The sequence below is a fragment of the Bubalus kerabau genome, chromosome 12 (assembly GCF_029407905.1).
Source record: "Bubalus kerabau isolate K-KA32 ecotype Philippines breed swamp buffalo chromosome 12, PCC_UOA_SB_1v2, whole genome shotgun sequence".
Lineage (NCBI taxonomy): Eukaryota > Metazoa > Chordata > Mammalia > Artiodactyla > Bovidae > Bubalus > Bubalus kerabau.
The window spans coordinates 66,703,057-66,726,584 of NC_073635.1; the positions used below are offsets into that span (position 1 = coordinate 66,703,057).

The following is a 23,528-nucleotide window of genomic DNA, read 5'->3' on the forward strand; positions in this document are numbered from 1 at the left end:
TAGGATTTTGGTATGTCCCTAATAAAGTTTACTTAAATGAAATTTATACCCTAAATCATTTTGACTGAGTTTTTGGCTCAAAATAGTATTTAACTCATTTTTCTTAGATAATAGTTATCTGCTAAATAACATTTTACTTCCACATGTTTATATCAAACAGTGAAGTGAGACAAAAATCAGTGAAAAGTGGTGATTATCAATCATCACAAATGCATGAAAGACAGCATATATCTTACTGAGAAGAGTTTAATTTTGAAATGTGTGACTTGGAAAATGGAAGTTAGTATAGCATTTCATAACTAATATAATAGTATGCACAGCTGATTGTATTAGAACTGATCTTTTAAATTTAACAGTTACTTTGAATCAAATGAGGATAATTATAAAATAAGTCAAATATTTATTACACATTTGCTTTGAATTTTTAATTCAAAAATTTATGACTGAAAAACAGAGCTTTGCTATAGCTATTTATCCTTTCTTGGTAAGATTGGGAACAGGCTTAGGAGAAGGCTAAAGGCAGAACTATTTTTTACATAGGGGAAAGTTCACTTTTAATAAATTTTTTATTAACAAATTAAAGTTAGCATTTGCTGAAATGATTACTTCTTAGATGCTACTGATTTGACTTGTACAATCTCTAGGCTTTGATGTGGAAGTATTATTTTCCGGTTCACATAGATGCTTATCTTACATCATGAAAGAGCTTATCTGTGATTTACCTGGCTAAACAGACAAGCACAAATACATGCATTGCCAATTGAACTGTTAGAGTGAAGACTGATAAATATTCATTTTTAAATGAATTCTTGTTTTCTGTTTCTAAACATGTTCTTATTGTGTCTTGCAACTAATTTTATAGTGCATTTTGATGCAGTTGTTAGTTTCATGTCTGAAGTTTAACTAGTGTTGTTGTCAGTTATGTTTCAAAAAAATGCAATAAAGCTGTTTAAGATTTTAGGGACTTCTAGGATTTGGTAATGTCTCCACCAAAAGATTGGTGAATGAAATTTATATGAAGTTATAGGTAGTGATCTGCTAAAAATTCCTTGTTGGTTTCTATACAAAGCATGACATTACCTTATTAGAATAATGTTAATCAGTGTTTTCCATAAGATATCACAAATGGTGATATCTTCAGTAGGGACTTAGTTATAAATAATCATAAAGGCCATAATGATGTCTCTATCACTTCAGTTTATTTCAACTTCGTTATTTGAGGTCAGAAACAGATTTCAAATTTAGACATTATTTATCTATAATTATGAAGCCAAATAAATGGTAGAGATTAACTTAAAAATAGTTTGTGGTTCAACAATTGAAATGAGACAGTGGAATCACAAAAGGTTGAATTATTTGGAATTGATTCTACAGATGTCTCCATTCTCTAAATCCCCTATAAGCCTCTTACCTATCATGAAAGGTTATTCTCTTAAACCTGGCATGTAAAATCAATCATATGACTCCTATCTGCTCTGAGAGTTCAAAGATTAAGACAAGACCTTCACTGTCAAGGAGAAGGGCTGTATAGAAACTGCATGTGCACACAACGGCATTCAGCAGCAGCATCCAGTGTCACCCAGGTATTTGAGGAAAAGTTGCAAAAAACATATCACTAGTACTTATTTCACATTTGCTATCAGTACCAAGAAGGGAGGCCCAGAAGTGTTCTAAAAGAAAAACTGATTCTTGAAGAAGAGATTCACTGAAGAATACCTACAGTGTGCTTCCTGGCCCTTTAAACCAGAAATAGCAGTGAATCCACCAGAGTCAAAGATACCTCCTAAAATCAATCTCTGGAAATGGAATGAATTTTAATATATAATTACCTAACCAAGATATTTGAATGCAGAGTTCCAAAGAATAGCAAGGAGAGATAAGAAAGCCTTCCTCAGTTATCAATGCAAAGAAACAGAGGAAAACAATAGAATGGGAAAGACTAGAGATATCCTCAAGAAAATTAGAGATACCAAGGGAAAATTTCATGCAAAGATGGGCTCAATAAAGGACAGAAATGGTATGGACATAACAGAAGCAGAAGATATTCAGAAGAGGTGGCAGGAATACACAAATACACAGAAGTACTGTACAAAAAAGATCTTCACTACAGAGATAATCACGATGCTGTGATCACTCACCTAGAGTCAGACATGCTGGAATGTGAAGTCAAGTGGGCCTTAGGAAGCATCACTACGAACAAAGCTAGTGGAGGGGATGGAATTCCAGTTGAGCTATTTCAAATCCTGAAAGATGATGCTGTGAAAGTGCTGCACTCAATATGCCAGCAAATTTGGAAAGCTCAGCAGTGGCCACAGGACTGGAAAAGGTCAGTTTTCATTCCAATCCCAAAGAAAGGCAATGCCAAAGAATGCTCAAACTACTGCACAATTGCACTCATCTCACATGCTAGTAAAGTAATGCTCAAAATTCTCCAAGCCAGGCTTCAGCAATATGTGAACCATGAACTTCCTGATGTTCAAGCTGGTTTTAGAAAAGGCAGAGGAACCAGAGATCAAATTGCCAACATCCGCTGGATCATGGAAAAAGCAAGAGAGTTCCAGAAAAACATCTATTTCTGCTTTATTGACTATGCCAAAGCCTTTGACTGTGTGGATCACAATAAACTATGGAAAATTCTTAAAGAGATGGGAATACCAGACCACCTGACCTGCCTCTTGAGAAACCTGTATGCAGGTCAGGAAGCAACAGTTAGAACAGGAGATGGAACAACAGACTGGTTCCAAATAGGAAAAGTAGTACATCTAGGCTTTATATTGTCACCCTGCTTATTTAACTTATTTGCAGAGTACATCATCAGAAACGCTGGACTGGAGGAAGCACAAGCTGTAATCAAGATTGTCGGGAGAAATATTAATAACCTCAGATATGCAGATGATACCACCCTTATGGCAGAAAGTGAAGAAGAACTAAAAGCCTCTTGATGAAAGTGAAAGAGGAGAGTGAAAAAGTTGGCTTAAAGCTCAACATTCAGAAAACTAAGATCATGGTCTCCAGTCTGATTACTTCATGGCAAATAGATGGGGAATCAGTGAAAGCAGTGGCTGACTTTATTTTTCTGGGCTCCAGAATCACTGCAGATGTTGATTGCAGCCATGAAGTTAAAAGATGCTTACTCCTTGGAAGGAAAATTATGACCAACCTAGACACCATATTAAAAAGCAGAGACAATACTTTGCCAACAAATTTCTGTCTAGTTAAGGCTATGGTTTTTCCAGTGGTCATGTATAGGTACGAGATTTGGACTATAAAGAAAGCTGACCGCCGAAGAATTGATGCTTTTGAGCTGTGGTGTTGGAGAAGACTCTTGAGAGTCCCTTGGACTGCAAGGAGATCCAACCAGTCCATTCTGAAGGAGATCAGCCCTGGGATTTCTTTGAAAGGAATGATGCTGAAGCTGAAACTCCAGTACTTTGGCCACCTCATGTGAAGAGCTGACTCATTTGAAAAGACCCTGATGCTGGGAAAGATTGAAGGCAGGAACAGGGACGACAGCGGATGAGATGGCTGGATGGCATCACTGACTCAATGGACATGGGTTTGGGTGGACTTCAGGAGTTGATGATGGACAGGGATGCATGGCATGCTGTGGTCCATGGGGTCTCAAAGAGTCAGACATGACTGAGCAACTGAACTGAACTCAACTCAACTCAACTGAACCAAGACAGACACAAAAGCAATAAACAAAGCATCTGTTAATACTACTGCTACTGTTAAAAAACACGGTCCCCATTCTTGGTCTTAAACCTCTAACAAAGATGGCAATAATGGTAAAAAGAGAGTTCCCCTGATAAGGTGTTTTCTTCATCTCTTGTCAGTGATTGTATTCTTGTATCTTGTCCCAGTGAAGTTAGAATAAGATTCTATGTTGGACCACTTTAAATAGTTTGCAAAGAATTACAAGGTCAGATTTTATATATTTTCCACCTGAAACGGTGTTAAGTACACATGAAAAGTACCATACTTTTTACGTGAATCTGAAACAAATTATATTGCACTCTCAATAAAATGAAATTAATGTCATACGGCATGTCATGTTGCAAGTGAGAAATGTTAATAAAGTGAGGAGAAATGACTTTCTAATGATGCACTGTGTGTAGATGTATCTGTTGTTGTTCACTGGCTAAGTCAAGTCTGACTCTTTGTGACCCCATGGGCTGCAGCATGCCAGGCTTCACTGTCCTGGATGTAGGTGCATTAGCACTTCTTTTTAACATTTCATCTGTTGAATATAAAGAGAACTGGAATCTTGTTCATCAACATTTTAAAACATTTTTATAGAATGTAAATGTATCTGTACTTGCCTTTTTTCCATGTTAGTGAGAAACCAGTCCTACTTGTGGAGTGAGTATTCTTATTAAACTGATGTCATACATTCCCAGACCTGCTCAGAAGGCACAAATGGTGGGTCTATTACTTCCTTCACAAAATACTTGCCTTGTTTTTGTGAGTATTTTGTTCCCTCCTTCTCACTAAAATGTGAGTAATTTTTCAAGTCAAGAAGCCTCTGTAGGGAGCCTTGAAATGTTTTATCCATTACTTGTAAAATTAGGAGGAAAAAAGAGTGATTAATGATTTGTTAAAAACTCAAATAAGAAGTCTTTGTTGGAAGAATTTTGATTTGATTTAGTAACTGTATTTTTTGCATGCAAATTAAAGTTTGCAGGGAGTTTTTATGTTGAACTAGCAGCCTAAATTAGTCATTTAATGATGACAAAGCCATTTAGCCCATGTGAAGAAATGCCTATGTTGATCTTTTCTTTATACCTTGTTCAATGCAAATTTGTCTGTTGTATACACATTAGGAAAAAGAGCACAAGAAGTTTTCAGCGTAAATGTTTTGTTTAGGTTGAAAATACATGCATGACGTGTAGCCAGCGTAACCAAATAATAGTTGTGTCCAACTCTTTGCAACCTCATGGACTGTAGCCTGCCATGATCCTTTGTCTGTGGTCAATGGGATTTCCCAGGAAGGACTACTGGAGTGGGTTGTGGTGCCCTCCTCCACAGGATATACCTGGCACAGGTATCTGAACCCATCTCCTGTGTCTCTTGCATTGGTAGGTGGCTTCTTTACCACTAGTGCCATCTGAGAAGCCCTGTGCATTTCATGTCTTTTTTTTTATCTTTTTAATATACAAAATGAGCTCTCTTGTTTAATTAGGATCCAAATCAAGAAGCACATTGCTAGAACCCCAGTAACCCCTTCAACCTGTTGTGCACTATCTCTTAGAGTAGCACTTATGGTGATTTGGAATATCATTGATTAATTTTTAAACGCTTAATGAATAGAATCATAGAGTATATTCCATATATTGCTTCTTTCATTTCATATTTAGCTTATAAAATTTGGAGTATAGTTATAACTCATTCATACTGCTATACATCAATAGTATGCTATTATATAAATATTCAACCATTTATTTGCTCATGCAATGTTTATGAATATTTGGGTACTGTCTAATTGGGGGCTATTCTGCATAGTACTTCTCTGAACATTCTTATGCCTTTCTGGTTAAGTATATACCCAGATACATGTCAGATAGTGGTTTATATCAGTTTAAGTTCCCATCCACAAAGAGAGAGGGTTCTAATTGCCCTCCATCCATGCCAATGCTTAGTGTCATCTCTTTTCATGTAAATCATTCTGATGTGTACATATCACTATTGCATTGTTGTTGTTCTTAGCCTTAATAAATATAAAAGAATGCCTAATTTTATTCATGCATGCTTAACTTGAAGTATATTAAATGTCCTTCTTTTCAGTACTTTTGTCTTGTTTAAATAATATGTAATAATAGTGATCCCGAACTATTCAATAATATACTAGCTTGAAAAAAGATTCTTGATTAATTGTAATTCTGATAAGTTTAATCTAGGTTATTAACTATGAAAATTAAAAATAAAAATAATAAAGTCTTTACACTAATGTGAAACCTCATATTTAATGTTAAAAGAAAGTTTCATGGTTTATAAATAAAGCAAGATTTGAATCAAAGAAGTGTTTATTTAAAATTAAGAGAGAAGTCTCAGTTTCCATTATGACAATATGTCTGTATTTCAAGAGAAACATAGAACTATCTTAAGGCAACCTTGTAGTATATTAGTTTGTTCTCCCCCTGACAGCAACTGTTACTTCAACTCTTTACAGTAATAGGCAGCTGTTCTTTGAAGAGACTTTTGAAGAAAATAATATTTTCTCTTTTAATTATAACTGTTAAGCCTTTGAGAGGCTGTAGATAACAGTAAAAAATCAAAATAAAAAAACAAAAAAATACTTTGCACCAAGCTGATTGTATCTCTAATTTGCATTAGTTGGTTTTAGGAGTTTACATTCATAATTATTGAGCGATTGTATTTAGAGCTCACATCCTTGGGTTCATATCCTTGCTGTATACTTAACCAACAGTGCTGCTTTGGGAAAGTTGCTTAACCTATTCCTATCTTAGACTCCCCAGTCTATAGCATGGGGATAATTATAGTACAAATATTATATGGTGTGTTGGTCTAGGTCCTCCAAGAAGCAGATACCAAAGGAGGACTAAACACAAGAGGGATTTTATTAGGGAAATGCCTATGAGACAAATTGGAGAGGAATCTGAGTAAGGCTGAAAGAGCTGTTGGCCATGAAGCAAGTGTGACCTAGAGTGAAAGAGAGACAAAAGGAAGGTTGAGTGGAAGCTTTCTGGCATGATGTGCAGGCTAAGAAATGGTCAGCAAGGGCTCAGGGAATCCTGAGCCAACACAGGCCATCAAGGGAATCCCGTGTCTTCCAGCAATGGGTTTGTATTAGTACCTCTGCTGCACTCAGTCATTGGTTGGAGAAGAGAAAAAATAGATTTCAGAGCAAAGTAGCAGGTAGCCTAGTCAATGATACTTCCTATACTTTGAGGTTTATGAGGCATGATCTCATGGCTACAATAAATGATTAACATGGAGATAAACTGACAGACTCCAAAGGAAGTCATTAAGACAATGCCTAGAATCATAGATGTGCATTTATTTAGTTATTTATTCATATTATTCAACATGATTATTAATAAATGAAACACTAATGAAAGACCCACATGCACAATCAGTTTGAAATATTTGAAAGGAATATATAACAGTGCTACCAAGACATTAAGGTGGCTGAGACAGTAAAGCATCTGCCCACAATGCGGGAGACCCGGGTTCGATCCCTGGGTCGGGAAGATCCCCTGGAGAAGGAAATGGCAACCCACTCCAGTACTCTTGCCTGGAAAATTCCATGGACTGGGGAGCCTGATAGGCTACAGTCCATGGGGTCGCAAAGAATCAGACACGACTGAGCGACTTCACTCACTTTATGGTTTACTTGATTCTTCCTAACTGAAGAGCATTAGCATTAGTAGATGTTAATAACATATGCATAATTGTTTTCCCTCTACTATTTGTTATTGGATATTGCCAAGTTCCTAATTTATACTGGATTGCCTAACTATAAACCTATTTCTGCATAAAGAAATGGATTCAAGGTTGTTTTAAAAATGAAAAGATTTATTAATATTTTTATTCTTGTCATATCCAATTGATGTTATCCATATCAAAGAATTCTATCATTTATTATCATAGGAAGGACCAGATTTGTAATTATTTTTGAAAATTGATCATTGAGTTTGCATTATCTTGCAAATAACTGAGTATTCTTTGAAACTCCTTTTATTTGGCCATATTCTCAACAGTGGAACCTGCTTTTATCTTTTCAAAGACTTTCCATTGCTGTAGAAAATTCAGAGGGTGCACATGGATAATTGTGACACTCTATTCAAATATAGAGAAAGCACATTACATTACAAATATGTGAAAATGCTTCCTGAAGTCTCTGAGGCCACTTTATTATGATACTTTAATGTAAGCAGACATATTACTCAGAAGAGAGCCTTAAGCAAAGAGGGGATGGACTCTTCAGGGCATGTCCCCCGCCTCATACTGTCTTCCATTTGTTCTCTCCCTTTGTAAATGAAAGCCTAGATATTCTTCTCTTTCTATTTCCCCTGCTGGGAGGTCATTTTTTGCCCTGGAGTTCACATTAACTACATCATCTGAGACTATCTCTTCCCCTAATGCTCCAAGGACTAACTCAAGACATAATTTCTCCTTTAGTTTTTCCCTGAGTGTCTTGGTCCAAATGTCCTTCTCCATATATTCAGTGTTTTCTACTTGTGTTATCCTTACCTCTCACCAGGCGTGTGCTTTTCCTTCTAACTAATCCTGTGACATAGTGAACATCTCTTTCATTCTTAGTGCTGTGCTTTAGCTGTTTACTTGTCTTTATGCTACACCACACTGTCAGGAAAATGAGGATAAGTCATATTATTGGAATTTGAATTAAAACTTTTAAAAATAATAAAATGTAATGAATGAATGCATGAATGAGCAAGTTAATTAATACATTATATTCCCAGGTATATAATGAACAGTGTGAGAACACAAATTGAGTCTTATACCATCTTATAATCCCAGTCACATAGCAAAGGACTGGAATATAGGAAGGGACACTTAGTACATCTTTGTGACTGGTGAATCTAAATATTTGCATGAATAATAAGTTGACATTATATTTCAACTGTAACACACAAATTTACACATATATATGCTGAAGCTGAAGCACCAATATTTTGGCCACTTGATGCAAAGAGCCAACTCACAGGAAAGTACCCTAATGCTGGGAAAGATTGAGGGCAGAAGAAGGGAGCGACAGAGGATGAGATGGTTGGATGGCATCACTGACTCAATGGACATGAGTTTGAGCAAACTCCGGGAGACAGTGACGGACAGGGAAGCCTGGAGTGCTGCAGCCCATGGAGTTGCAAAGAGTCAGACATTACTTAGCAACTGCACAACAACAATGTATGTGTGTGTGTGTGTGTGTGTGTGTGTGTGCATGCATGTGTGTGTGTGTGCACGCTAGGTCGCTTTAGTCATGTTGATTCTGTGCGACCCTACGGACTGTACCCTTCTAGGCTCCTCTGTCCATGGGATTCTCCAGGCAAGAATACTGGAGTGGGTTGCCATGCCCTCCTCCAGGGGATCTTCCTGACCCTCCAGGGGATCAAACCCATGTCTCTTATGTCTCCTGCATTGGCATGAGGGTTTTCTACCACTAACTCTACCTGGGAAGCCCATGTGTATGTATGTAGGTGTATATATGTGTATATATGTGTGTGTGTGTGTATATATATATATATCTCCACTCTCTCTCTCTCACACACACACACACACATATATATATATATTTTTTTCTTTTGTAGTCCAATATGTAAAATAATTTGAGATTCATCTAAATGCTATATAAAATGAAATAAAGTGCCCAGATAATATGGATTCAGAATATGTATAATTCAGCAAGAAATTGTAAAATATTAGGATGTCTATTAACTTTTTCCAGCATATTGGTAAGTAGCATTAAAAACCCAATTTTTGGTTGGGTCTTTTGAGAGGATAACAATAAAATAGTCTCTATTTGCATGCTAAGTTTTTTACCAGGAAAATAAATATTGCAGCTGTGCCAGGTTTAATTCCAAGAAAATATACATTATTATATATTCTTAAAGGAGTAAAAGTCTGAACTCAAATCTGTTCAAAAATTTGTGGCAGAGAATACTGTGACCAGATTATTAAGTCACGTGTCTTTCACTTTTCACTTTGTTAGCTATACTCAGCGTGTTGTTGGAAATGGAATCAAAGCCCAATCTGGAAATCCCGAAGTTAAAGTCAAAGGAACCGATCCTGTGATAAATCAGATTATTGATAAACTGAGGCACGTTATTCAGGTAAGTGCTGATGTTCTATGTATTTTTATACTGAATGATACAGAATGAGTGATGGATGTGATCAATCTGTAAATCCTATCTGATAATCCTATCTGAAGTTCAATATTGGAAGAAATTATTTGTATCTAGAATTTTGTAAATACTTGGCTGAGTGATTTTCATATGTAGTGTGCAGCAGTATTTTAACAGATAGTTATGATTCTATAGAAAGAGAACTTAGCTTCAGGATTTCAATAAATAATGAGACTCTCAGGATAAGCTTCATCCCTAACAAATATGGTATAAAAAAGATGGGAAATTCTGTTGTAGGTAATAAGAATGGAGCTGCTGTACAAAAATGAGCACACAGATTAAAGAAGACATATTCACAAAGGAATAAATAGATTCTCAAAATATAGGGTTTATTAAAAGTTCTTCACAGGAGGGTTTACTGATATGTTGCCCATTTGGCATAACATTTGCCCCTTCTTGCTTCATAACTTTCAAAACCATATCGCTTTCAAAGTGACAGCAGGAAATAATTCCACTTTTTTTTTTAGCACTCAAGTTAAATTGAGTCCCATTCTTTCATCTTTATATTAGTATGCAGATCTCCAATTATTCATGCTTAAGTTTCCTTCTAGAGTTATAAGAGATATCAAATAAAATGCCACCTTTGAGATCTGTCTTTTTAAAGTCTACTAGGATGATATGATTGAAATTTAGATTTTTACAGAAGATAGCAGAAAGTAATATTTTGTACAGGTTTTGCTACAATAGCCACCTTTAATGTCTTAGAACATGTTCCCTTCTGAAAAGGTCAGGAGAAATTTTGTTTTTGCTGGACTTCTAACTGCTGGTAATATGTGAGTGTCCTGGCAGGGGGAGTTGTAATATCCAGTGCAGTTAACAGGATCCATGACAGGATCAGGTTTGAAAAGGTTTGGAAAATCATCTTCTGGAAGTGAGAATTTATTAATTTGGGACTAAGTATGGAACAAGGGAGGGAGTAGAAATAGGAACATATTTCAGAATTTAATCTGTAGATTTAGGTGATCACTTATTTGTGCTTGGTAGTTCATTTTTTAAAAATCATTATAGATATTAAATGCATTTATTGACAGTACCATAAAAATGCCATCTCTCATCATAGGGATAAACAATTATTCCTCTTGTCCTTTTTTGCATATCTAAGTATATGTTTAGCAAAATATTTCTTAATAGCCCTCAAACACCTTTCTTCTTGGTCTGCCATTGAACACACCTCATTTTCCACACTGTAATCTTTGCACTTAGAGTCATTAAACAAGTAGGTAGGGATTTTCCTGTGAAAAAAACCACTTTGTAAATGTCTTAATCATTAATTTATGCCAAGTACTTAATGAATATTTACTGAGTTCCCACCGTAGACCTGGTTCGACACAAGGCATTGAGGTTACATGAGTGAACAAAGCAGACACAACCCTGCCCTTGTCAGGTTTATATTCTGAGAAAAAAAGAAAATGCGATGCCTATAACTAAAAATAGAGACAAATGAAGAAAATAGAGCAGGATGAGGTCGGAAAGGCACTTGAGAGAGAGCTAGTGGAGGCCTCTCTGGGGGTGGGGAGGATACTGCTGGGTTGAAACTGAGTGGCAAGGAGTCACTGGAAAGGAAGAAATCATAGGAAAATCTGGGAGAACTGTGTTTGAGACAGAGGAACTAATGCATTCAGGCACTTGTGGCAGGAGTAGGTTCATTGTATTCGGAGGACAGACCGAGAACCATGTCACTGAAGCAAAACAAGTACAGGGGAAAAAAGAACATGAATTAAATTAAGGGGAATCTGATAGGTTCTGGTAGGGCGTTTCAGATTTCTCCTAAGTAGGAAAGGAAGCCATTTAAAGGCTTTGGGCAGAAGATGGTACAATTTAATTTATGTTTTATAAAGATAATTTTGCCTTTACAATGGAAAATTTGACCCTGAGGAGCATGAATAGAAAAAGAAAGGAACATAGGCAGTAAATCATGGTGATTGGGACTAGAATAAAAAGAGTGAATAATATGAGAAGTGGATGGATTTGGATGAATTTATGGTGAGTGGAGTTATCAGGAATTGTTGATGAATTGGAAATTGGAGCAACGGAAAGAGAGTATAAGGATGATAAATAGGTTTGGTGAGGTGATAGTATCATTACGTGAAAGAAAGGAATTCTTGAAGTGGAGGAGGTCTGGGGTTTGGTTGTTGGGTTTGGTTGGCCGTGCATGGTTCTCTTAAATTTGAGATGCCTGTTAGACTTCCCAGAGGTATACCCAGGGTTCTTTGATGGTCCCAGGACTGGAAGTCCACATTTGGGAACATCACTATACAGATACTATTTAAGTCATGAGACTGTATGTGGTTGCTATTTTCCTGTTAGAATTTACACTGAAACCATTAGAGGAGAATATAAAACAGCAGAATGCTATGAAAAATGTATACTGTGAAAATCTTCAAATGGAAAAATCATTTATTTAAATGTATGTGGTGCCTTGTAGATACTTAGAGAGTTGATCTTAGACAAAGTATCTAGTAATATTAACTTTTTGTGGCTCAGCTGGTAAAGAATCTGCCTGCAATCTTGCCCACAGTAGTAGATATAATGGTCATCTGAGTTAAATTCACCTATTCCAGAGACTCCTAATATTCCAAAGACTCCCAATAATAGGAATATCTGCTAGATATAAATTTTTTCACAACTTTTTTCTCTTGCCATTAATTTCTGTGTATTGTAACCATGAGTCCTTTCATTAATAATTTCAGGTACTTTGATAAATCTTGCTAAATTTTTCTCCTTGAAAATTATAGGAATTTATACGTGAAGCAAAGTGTATGTGTCAGCTTCCCCTACATATTGAGGGTATATGTGAGATCCTGGCAGTGACTGCACATCGGTGTTAGGAAATAGTATGGTGCTCTAGGGACCAAAGTAGCAGCATTTTAGAAATGTTACCCTGAGTTCATCACCTGGGAGTACTCTAAGAAAGGCCAAAATGAATATTTTTATTAGAAAATAGTTTATAAAAATTTCCAAGTTTTCCTAGAGAAAGGTCATAGCAAAAACAGCCTTAATATTTAATTGATTAGAATAAGCCCTATGTTTAATCCCTGCCAAGAAAAAAAAAATTGAAAGAAAATTCAATATAAATGAATACTCTGGGTTATAGCTTGGTCCTCAGGGACTATGTCAAGCACTTCAAAGTCCACTCAGTGCCTCTGCAGATTCTTCTGAATTGAAAACAAGACCTTGGAGACAAGAAGGTAGCCAATCCCGGTTTTCCTTCATCTGTGATTCTGGCGTCTTTCACTAGACAAGCCACCACACAAACCCTCAGAGGTAATATCTACTGTTTCCTACATTCCACAGTCACTGTGTAAAGTGGGCATTGCTTTCGCTTTTGAAAACTACCTGTAATAAATATAATTTAGCCATTAACCTTCCAGTGAGGAATTGTCTAAAGCTAGGAATTTTAAAAGATTAACACAAACTTTCTTCAGATGCTTGCAGCAGCTTAAACTGCCTTTTGATAATAGTTTGGAAGGGCTTCCTTCCCAGGTGGCCCTAGTGGTAAAGAATCCTCCTCCCAATGCCTGAGACATAGAGATGCAGTTTTGATCCCTGGGTTGGTAAGATCCACTGGAGAAGGGAATGGCAACTGACTCCAGTATTCTTGCCTGGGAAAATCCCATGAACAGAGGAGCCTGGTGGGCTACAATCCATGGGGTCGCAAAGAGTCGGGCACGACCGAGCACATGAACACAATAGATTGGAAATAGCACTTGATTCCTCTTAGAACCTCTGAGAGAATAAATATATGAAAGTTTTAATTCAGATTTTTTCTTCTAGTAAACTTATTCTGAAACTTCTTGTTCATATTGACTACATATAGGCAATGTTGTCAGCAAAAAAGTCATAGTTATGCAGCAATTTATCTATAAGCATTAAATAACATTTTTTATTTTTCAAAGAAAATGATGTCAGTGGTTAAAATCCTAACTGCTAAGCACTGTTAGCTGTGAACGATAATGACCCATTGCTTAGAAGCTACTTTACCTGCTTTCAATATGAATCATAAAAAGTAATATCATAGTAATTTTCTATAAATCTTGTATTGAAAAACCAATGTTGCTAAAAGTAGTAGATTTAAGTAATATTTTATTTCTTTGAACAATTGCAATACATATAAGTTACTATTGGTTTCTATTAAATATTCATTTTTATAAAGAGACTATAACTTCTTTAGAAAAATGTCTTCCTGTACAAAATAAATTTGATTTTTAAATGTGAGAAAAGCAATGATCATAACCATTTGTTTAAAGTTACAAAATATGTAGATATTTTATAATATATATTTCAGTAATCACAACCTGCTGGGTTCAAGCAGAGATGAGACACTTTTATGTGGAAAAAAAATGCTAAATTGCCTTTTTGCTTTTATTTCAAATGTTTTCCTAAGATACCAGTATGATAAATAGTGACTTTATAGCTATGATAGGCTATGATGAAATTCTAATTGAGATCTCAATGGATAAGGTTAGCATTTATAAATATAAAATATAATGACACAGGATTTTAAAAATATATTAGCATCTCAAAATTTCTGAATCCTGAAACTGTCTAAACTTTTTTCATTAAATCACCTACTATAAAATACTTATAGGAAACCTTTTCCTGTTAATAACTTATCACTGCTACAAAGAGCCAGTTGGTCAATTCCTAATTAGAAACTATTTGACCACAAAGTGTCAGCTGACTGTGAACTTCTTCCACTTGTACCAACTTCCTTCCTTGCTCAGAAAATCACTACAGCACCCTGACTCCTTCCTCCTGATCTCTGCTACACACCAATGTCATGTCCCCAGGCTCACTGTATTAATATTCCAGGATAGTCACTTCTTGATTTTGTATTAGCAATGCAGTAGTGACCAAAGCCCATTTAACTTTTGGTTCAGCAGAAAATATTTGAAATGCACTGAATAATTTTGAACGGTTATCTAATTTAGCAATTTGTTTGGTCTGAGTAAAGTCAATGGAAGGTTGCTTTCTGAAGTGTTTAGTATAATGCACTCACTTCACTATTGGCCATTTCATTAAAAAAATCAATTGTCAGCATAAAACCAACCTTTTCAATTAGTGTAAAATTAACTAGAAATGCAAGTTTAAAATCTCTTTTTGAAAGTAATGGGATTTGGATTGGCCATTGTTTATATATTATCATTTAAAGAGTATGTAGCTGTTTTATGTTGGGTAAAATTTTGACTCTGTATTTACTCTGATGCTGGTACATCATCATTATCTAGTAAGATTTAAGCCATTTATTTGCCAGGTTTTGTTTATCAAACATGTGGAAAAAATTTTGGACAAACTTTTATACTTTTTATTTAGGTGATTAGAACAAACAACAGCCATTTAAGGATTAAAATATTTAATCTTTCTGTTTAAAATGCAATGTGAAGTATGGCTTGTTTCACAAAATGAGATTCCAAATTATAGCCATCTCTCACTGAAATCAGATTTCTATAGCTTTATATTATAAATAGTTCTCATTTATAAGTAAGAAAAGTAATGTTTGACAATTGGTAGATGTAACTACCCATTCAATAACTTTAAAAAACTAAAAATAAATTTTCTTTTAGTTCAATAAAATTCACTTGCCACAGTATAGCTAGGTGCTAAAGAACATGACTTTTGAGTTATCACAGGCAAATGACTAAATTCCAGCTCTTGTAGGCACTAGGTGTGTGCTGATAGTCACTTTATTGGTATCTTTGTCTCAAAATAATTTTGATTTATATCAAAAAGACAAATAACAAATGTAGGATGTGAAGAAAGTGGAGCCCTCAAACATTGTTGGTGGAATGTAAAATTTTGCAACTACTTTGAAAAATAGGTAGTTCTCCCAAAGATTAAACATAGACTTACTATATGCTCAGAAATCCCACTGCTATATACACATCCAAGGGAGAAGAAAGCCTATGTTTACACAAAATTTTGTACACAGATGTTGATAGCATTATTTGTAATATTCAAAAAGTAGAAATAACTCCCTTTTCCCCCTTGCAGTCTGGAGGTGTATTTTCTGGGGAAAAACTCTAATAGGATGATTCTTGGCTTATAACTGCTGCCAGAATACAGAGCAGAGTGAATCACAAGACAGGAAACAGAGGAACTAAGTGAAAAGTCACAAACTGACCAGCTTATGTGCAGAATGCTAACATGCAAGTGGAGAAGGCAATGGCACCCCACTCCAGTACTCTTGCCTGGAAAATCCCATGGACGGAGGAGCCTGGTAGGCTGTAGTCCATGGGGTCACTACGGGTTGGACACAACTGAGCAACTTCACTTTCACTCTTTACTTTCATGCATTGGAGAAGGAAATGGCAACCCACTCCAGTGTTCTTGCCTGGAGAATCCCAGGGTCGGGGGAGCCTGGTGGGCTGCCGTCTATGGGGTCGCACAGAGTCGGACACGACTGAAGCAACTTAGCAGCAGCAGCAGCAGCATGCAAGTACAAACCACTCATGTAGAAAATTAGATAACTCTTCTTTGAAGAAACTGATCAATTCTAGGGCAAATAATTCCATATACCAATTGGGTTTACACCCATTGCTGGTGAAATCCTCTATTATACCTTATATACATATACAATAATTTCCAGGTAGTTTTTAATGCCCAATATCAGTGGACAATTAAGGATCACTGGTGCACTGAAGAAAAGTATGAGAAAACATGCTAAAGCATAATACTAACAAAAAAGAAATGAGAAAATACAGACAAAACAGGAAGAAGCAAATACACAAAAGCTACATGGGTGTATGTGTGCTCAGTCATGTCTGACTCTTTGTAACCCTGTGGACTGTAGCCCACCAGTCTTCTCTGTCTATGGGATTTTACAGTCAAGAATACTGGAGTGGGTTGCCATTTCCTTCTCCAAGGGATCTTCCCAACCCCGGGATTAAACCCATGTTTTCTGCATCTCCTGGAGACGTTGGAGGGCAGATTCTTTACCACTAGTGCCACTTGGGAAGTCCAAAAAGCTATATGAATATCCTCCAAAAAATTCATAAATAAATTGTATCCTTAAAACAATAATACGTTGCTTCTAAAAAAATAAGAAAAGAATAAGAAAAAGCTTCTGGAAATTAAGAATATGTAAAAATTTACAATTCAATATATGGGTTTTAAAGATAAAGTTGAAGAAATATTCTGTAAAATAATGACACAAAAAAGAGAGAAGGAAATGGAGAAGTAAAATGATGATACGTTAAAATTTTATTCTGGGAGATCCTTATAATAAGAATTTCTTAGAAAAGAACCAAACTAATACAAAGAAGGAATTTATCATTTAAATAATAAATCATTTTTTTCCAGAAATGAAAAGTTATGATTCCAGATTGAATCCACCAAGCAACCATTACAATAAATGAACACATATACACATACAAAAATAATTATGAAATTTATGAATATTGAAAAGAAGATACTAAAATCTTCCAGTGGAAGAAAACAACTGAACAAAATACATACAAATGCATGCAAAGAAAGGTGATCAGATCTGTAATTTCTTATTGGTAGGAATACTAGAAGCAAATGGAAAGGCAATCTTTTGGGACTTCAAATTATGGGACAAATGATTTCTGACCTGAAATTCTATATGTAGTTGAAATAGCTATCAAGTATAAGGGTATATTAAAAAGTTTTACTGATAAGTGAAAATACACAAATTTATATATTGTATACCTTCTGTGTAAAGCTTTGGCAAACAGTAATTAAGAAATGAGAAGATATAGGGTCCAGGAAACATGACATTGAATACATCAGATTAGGGAAAAGGATGACTATGGGAGGGAATTTTGCAAGCCAGAAAGAAAAAAAAGAATCACTAACTTGAAGCAATGTGTTGGAATTTATGGGGGGGGGGAGTATTTGGCAGATTTGCTAGAGCATTTGAGAAAAAAATTAGATAGATACAAGACAAAGTCTGCGAATTGATAGATCCTATGGTAATTATAGGGTCTTCCAGGTGGTGCCTGCCAATGCAGGAGACATAAGTGACTCAGGTTCGATCCCTGGGTTGGGAAGATCCCTTGAAGTAAGAAATGGCAACCCACTCAAGTATTCTTGCCTGGAGAATCCCTTGGACAGAGGAGCCAAGTTGCCTGTGGTCCGTGGGGTCTCAAAGAGTCGGACATGACTGAGGCAACTGAGCATGCAAGCAAATAGCAATTGTAGATTATAGGAAAGCCAAAACCTTTTCATGAAAAGATATATAATCATAGTACACTATTTTCCTAAACTGAATAAGATATTTGTAGATACAACTATTACTGTAATCACAACTTTGCTAAAATTAATAAATTAATTGGATGGGGAAAAGGAAAGTGGAATATATTGGTATAAGATAAAATCAATAATTATTGCTAAGATGATAGTAAGAAACAGAAAAGTTGCCTATTGAATAAAGACATGTAAGGTTAATGCTAGAACAATCAATTGGGTTGATTATTACTACCCACAGGAGCAGAAAACATGGTCTATAAAGTGCTTTGGCTGTAGGAATATTTTTTTTTAATTTTAATAGCCATTTGGTACTACTCATTTTTAAATAAATATATTTATTATCCTGACCATTATAAATATAATTAAAAAGAAAAAACAAAAGACAAACTCTGCATCATGTTTTATGTGGAACTGCATCATTTGGTCTTTTATATCTCAAACCTACCCCTCCTCTTTTTACACTATTCTTATATCTACTCTCCCTATACTCCTCATTATTTCAATTCTTTCAATATCCCAGGTTCTTTCTTACTTCTAAGTATTCCATTCCCTCTCTCTATTTTTAAGAAAAACACTTTTACTTGGGAAAAACTGCATCTCTTTTTTCTGTATCTCATAGTCACTCATGATGTCTCAGTTTCCCCAGTGAAGAGCATATGTATTTCTATGTTCTTTTTGGCACTCTGTAACTGACTTACAAGAGCACTTTAGAGAAGAGAAATTTAAAAAAAAAAAAAAATCAACAACCAGGGTATTGATCATATCCACAGTGACCTCTTTTTCTCTGTACCCATTTTCTGTACCCAAAATATCTTGGTTAGTCCACTAATTATTTCTGACCTTAAAATTTGTCTTCCTATTCACTGATTTTAGTGTTTTGAAACATATCTACCAAACTTGACTAATTTTTAAGTTTGAAATTGGCCAGTATATTTGCTCCGATTAAGTATTGCTGAGAAACTTCTCCTCTAGCTTTTTTCTGGATATTAATTCAGGTTCATAGTTTTACCACTCATTGAATTTTGGTTACCTGGGGTTATAGTCGTTCATAAAGCTTCCCAATCAAACACCCCAGCTTTGCTCTTCTTATTATTCACAGTTTTCTGGGTCATGTGCTGTCCTCTCCTGGCAAATGTCACAATGACTTGACTTTGTGAAGTCACAATGACTTGACTCCCAATACCCCCAGAGTCTGGCATGCAAAATGAACCCACCTAATGATCATGGCATCTGGTCCCATCGCTTCATGGGAAATAGATGGGGAAACAGAGGAAACAGTGTCAGACTTTATTTTTGGGGGCTCCAAAATCACTGCAGATGGTGATGGCAGCCATGAAATTAAAAGACGCTTACTCCTTGGAAGGAAAGTTATGACCAACCTAGATAGCATATTCAAAAGCAGAGACATTACTTTGCCAACAAAGGTCCATCTAGTCAAGGCTATGGTTTTTCCAGTGGTCATGTATGGATGTGAGAGTTGGACTGTGAAGAAAGCTGAGCACCAAAGAATTGATGCTTTTGAACTGTGGTGTTGGAGAAGACTCTTGAGAGTCCCTTGGACCTCAAGGAGATCCAACCAGTCCACTCTAAAGGAAATCAGTTCTGGGTGTTCATTGGAAGGACTGACGCTAAAGCTAAAACTCCAATACTTTGGCCACCTCATGTGAAGAGTTGACTCATTGGAAAAGACTCTGATGCTGGGAGGGATTGGGGCAGGAGGAGAAGGGGACGACAGAGGATGAGATGTTTGGATGGCATCACTGACTCGATGGACGTGAGTTTGAGTGAACTCCGGGAGTTGGTGATGGACAGGGAGGCCTGGCATGCTGCGATTCATGGGGTCGCAAAGAGTCGGACAGGACTGAGTGACTGAACTGAACTGAACTGAATGATCTTTGGTAGCACTCCTTTGCCGTATGATTGGCTCATGCATAGTTCAGCTTTCAGCATGCGTATTATGGGCCATAATGCTTTGCAGACTCAATAAATGTACTCTATAATCACTTGCATGTCATTTTATGAATGTATTTTGAAGATGCAATTTGGCAGAGCAGAATGTTTCTGTATATATCTTGTAGGTAAGCGGTCCTTAACCAGAAAGTGAAAGTGAAGTCGCTCAGTCGTGTCTGACTCTATGAGACCCCGTGGACTACTGTAGCTTGCCAGGCTCCTCTGTCCATGGCATTCTCCAGGCAAGAATACTGGAGTGGGTTGCCATTTCCTTCTCCAGGGGATCTTCCTGACCCAGGGATTGAACCCAGTCTCCCACACTGCAGGCAGATGCTTTACCGTCTGAGCCATCAGGGAAGCTCCTTAACCAGATGGCCCCCCAATAGTTTTGAAGCAGTGAATGCACCTTGAAAATAGGCTGACTTATGAGAGGAAAAGGGTCACGGGGAATCAATGGGAAAGTTTCTTAGGCACAGGAATATTGAAGAAGTGAAATAAATACTGTATAAAGATTCATTAAAAACTATGCTAAGTAAAAGTCCTATGATAAAATGATAAAATTATAATATGAATTATAATAACCTTAAGAAATATGATAAGTCCTATGAATGTAAATTCTGCCTCTGTGTTTAGCATTGATGTGGTAGAAACTTAATCAGTTTCATTAGAAATAAAACAAATCAGGAATTTTATAGTAATGAGTGTGAAAAGGCACTTATATACCTTTATATAAGGCAGGTCATTTACTATTTCTGAAAATGATCATTTTGAAATTTTATATCTGGAAATATATTATCAAGCCAACCCTGAAACTCATTAAACAGATGGTAAAATCTAATTTAACTTCCTTTAACGCTCCTTTTCTTTTTATCTTATAAAGCAATTGAGCTTGTCAGCTTTTAATTACAAAAGAGTAATTTGAATTTTTTAGATATGTATAACAAACCAAGATAGTTGCTAAATTTACTATATCCTAGTGACTTCCTATTGTGCACATTGATTTTAATTTAATGATAAGAAAATCCTCTTAAGATTTTTGTGAAAAAAATCACATTATCAGAAGAGTAGTTAAAATTTCTACAAAATAAATGTTCTTGAGGCATGTAATAGATCTTGAAATGAGACCTAATTCTTAAAGATTTTAAAATATTTGATTTGCACCCATTAAAATTTAGGAGAAGGCAATGGCAACCCGCTCCAGTGTTCTTGCCTGGAGAATCCCAGGGACGGGGGAGCCTGGTGGGCTGCTGTCTATGGGGTCGCACAGAGTCGGACACGACTGAAGCGACTTAGCAAGATATAGTACAATACAAAGCTCCTATTTGAACTCTTCCTTCATACTCATGGTGCTACCTATTTTCCACTCTGATTATATTCTTATGAACTTTCTTCCTGTACAAACCTGAAAACTGTGTACTTAAATGTATTAGATCAGGAAAGGCATAACTTAAATCATCACATGAGAAATATTTCTCAATATTTTTAGTGTTTTGTGTGATTGTTGGTAGTATTATGAGAGCAAAATACTTGTGATAATAGAATTTAGGTCTAAGTCAGATATTGATTTATTTTACCAAACTACACAAATCAGAGTAAATTACAAGTAAATAAATTATGTTTGAACTACTTATTTGAACTGAAAATGAGATTGGGTTTTCATGTTAAACATTTGGACTTTAATTATTTTGTTAGGATTGGTTTATTAAGACATAATTAGTAAAATTATCAGTAGAAAAACATGTTGTTCTATAATTAAATCATTTAAATAATCACTTCTTGATGCCTTAATAGGCTAGATTTCTTAATTCATTAAAGCTGATAAGAGTTCTATGTAAATACAATTTATTATCAGTAAGTTTGCTTTTCTAGAAATGATAGAAAATTTAGAACTCTGCATTAACATTTAATAACAATATGCTATTCTGATATTGACGCATGACGTTTATCTACAAAACATGCAAGAAGGCAGAAATATAGGTAATTAGAATGATTGCAACCTGTTCGCCTTGGCAATTACCCACAGTAGTAGAATTTTTGTATCTTTAGAAAAACAGATAATTTTAGAGTTGGACTCAGTTACATTTTCAATCTAGAAAGTACGACTTATATACTGAGGTTATGTTAATAGAGTACCAGTGTTTCCAAACATAATGCATTATTTTCTGTTTCTTCTATTCCATACTGAAAATTTGTTTAACAAAACAAGATACTCAATCTTATAGTATAGAGAAACTAGTATAGACATCTTAGACTATTCCTCCTAACCCATGAAATTTATCGCTGCAATGCAAAGATGGAAGTGAAGTCTTTGGGAAAGTGCATACTTTACTAATAATTATTTCTTTTCCTTTAAGAAAATACTTTAATGGACAGGAGTATGGAAATGTCCAAGAGATTTTCTTGAAGTATCTGGAGCAATATTCCTCCTAGCACATATTCCTAGCAAACTCAACAAATAGATCCATTTAAGTGAAATGAACTGTGCAACTGATTTTGTATGTGAGATTGTGTGTTCGTATGTATCTACACACATATCTGTGTATTCTCATCTGTCTGTTAGGGAATTGTCAAGTTGAATTGACTGATAATGCCACTGTGTTTAAGAAACATAACCTGATAAACAGACAGTCTTAACAAGAAAAAGAACAACAAAATACCTTGGTTGTTCCCAATACTTCTCACTGCATGTCAGCCACTTTCTCCCCGATTATATCTCTGGCAAAACTAGTCTCTAAACACCTGTTTCACTCAGAGACACTAGTTGTTGTAATTGACTTTAATAAACATTTTACTCTACCTACTTTTTATCCTATTGTAATTTTATATGATATCCCCCAGGGGATCAAGCAGAAGGGCTTATATGGAGTATTTTATGTGACTTCATGAAGGAAAGAAAGAAAAGGTGTGTTTATAATGTGATCGGATTGATACTGTCCTTCTATTAAGCAGGTAACCATGCATTAAGTTTTAGTATGGTAGGTCAGAGTGAAGAATTCTCAAAGTTTATTTGTTGTGGCAGCCAACAGTTGGTCACATTGCACATTTCAAAGTTACAAAGGAGCCTCATGGTAGTTCAAATGCAGGTCAGGAGAATTTTAAGTGAAGCCAGAGCAAGAGTTTCAGAAGTTGACAATATCAGCAAAGCAGCCTCTGGAAGGAAGCAGGCACCCAGGGGACTCTAGAAATCATTTTTCAAATCCTATATGCCTGGGATTTCAGACATTGTTACCCCATTCTCCTTTACTAAGATGTAACTCACGGTTACAATATCAAAAATTAATTAAAAAATAAAAGCAGAGGAGGTAGTGGGAGGGAGGCTCCAGAGGGAGGGGATAATATATATACTTATAGCTGATTCACGTTTTTGTAAGGAGAAACCAATACAACATTGTAAAGTAATTATCCTCCAGTTAAAAATGTAAAAAACTTATTAATGATAGATAATACAAAAAAAAAATAAACAAGTTCATAGATCTAGAGAACAGA

General features: G+C 35.7%; 1 protein-coding gene across 3 annotated transcripts in view; it reads left to right on the top strand.

The window, feature by feature from the left end:
• GPC5 (glypican 5) overlaps positions 1 to 23,528 on the top strand; it is a 710,259-nt gene that overhangs the window by 524,380 nt on the left and 162,351 nt on the right. For all 3 annotated transcript variants that reach the window (XM_055542771.1, XM_055542772.1, XM_055542774.1), the window contains exon 6: positions 9,692 to 9,812. In XM_055542771.1, the coding sequence (XP_055398746.1) occupies positions 9,692 to 9,812 (121 nt within the window). The remainder of the gene's footprint in view (positions 1 to 9,691; positions 9,813 to 23,528) is intronic.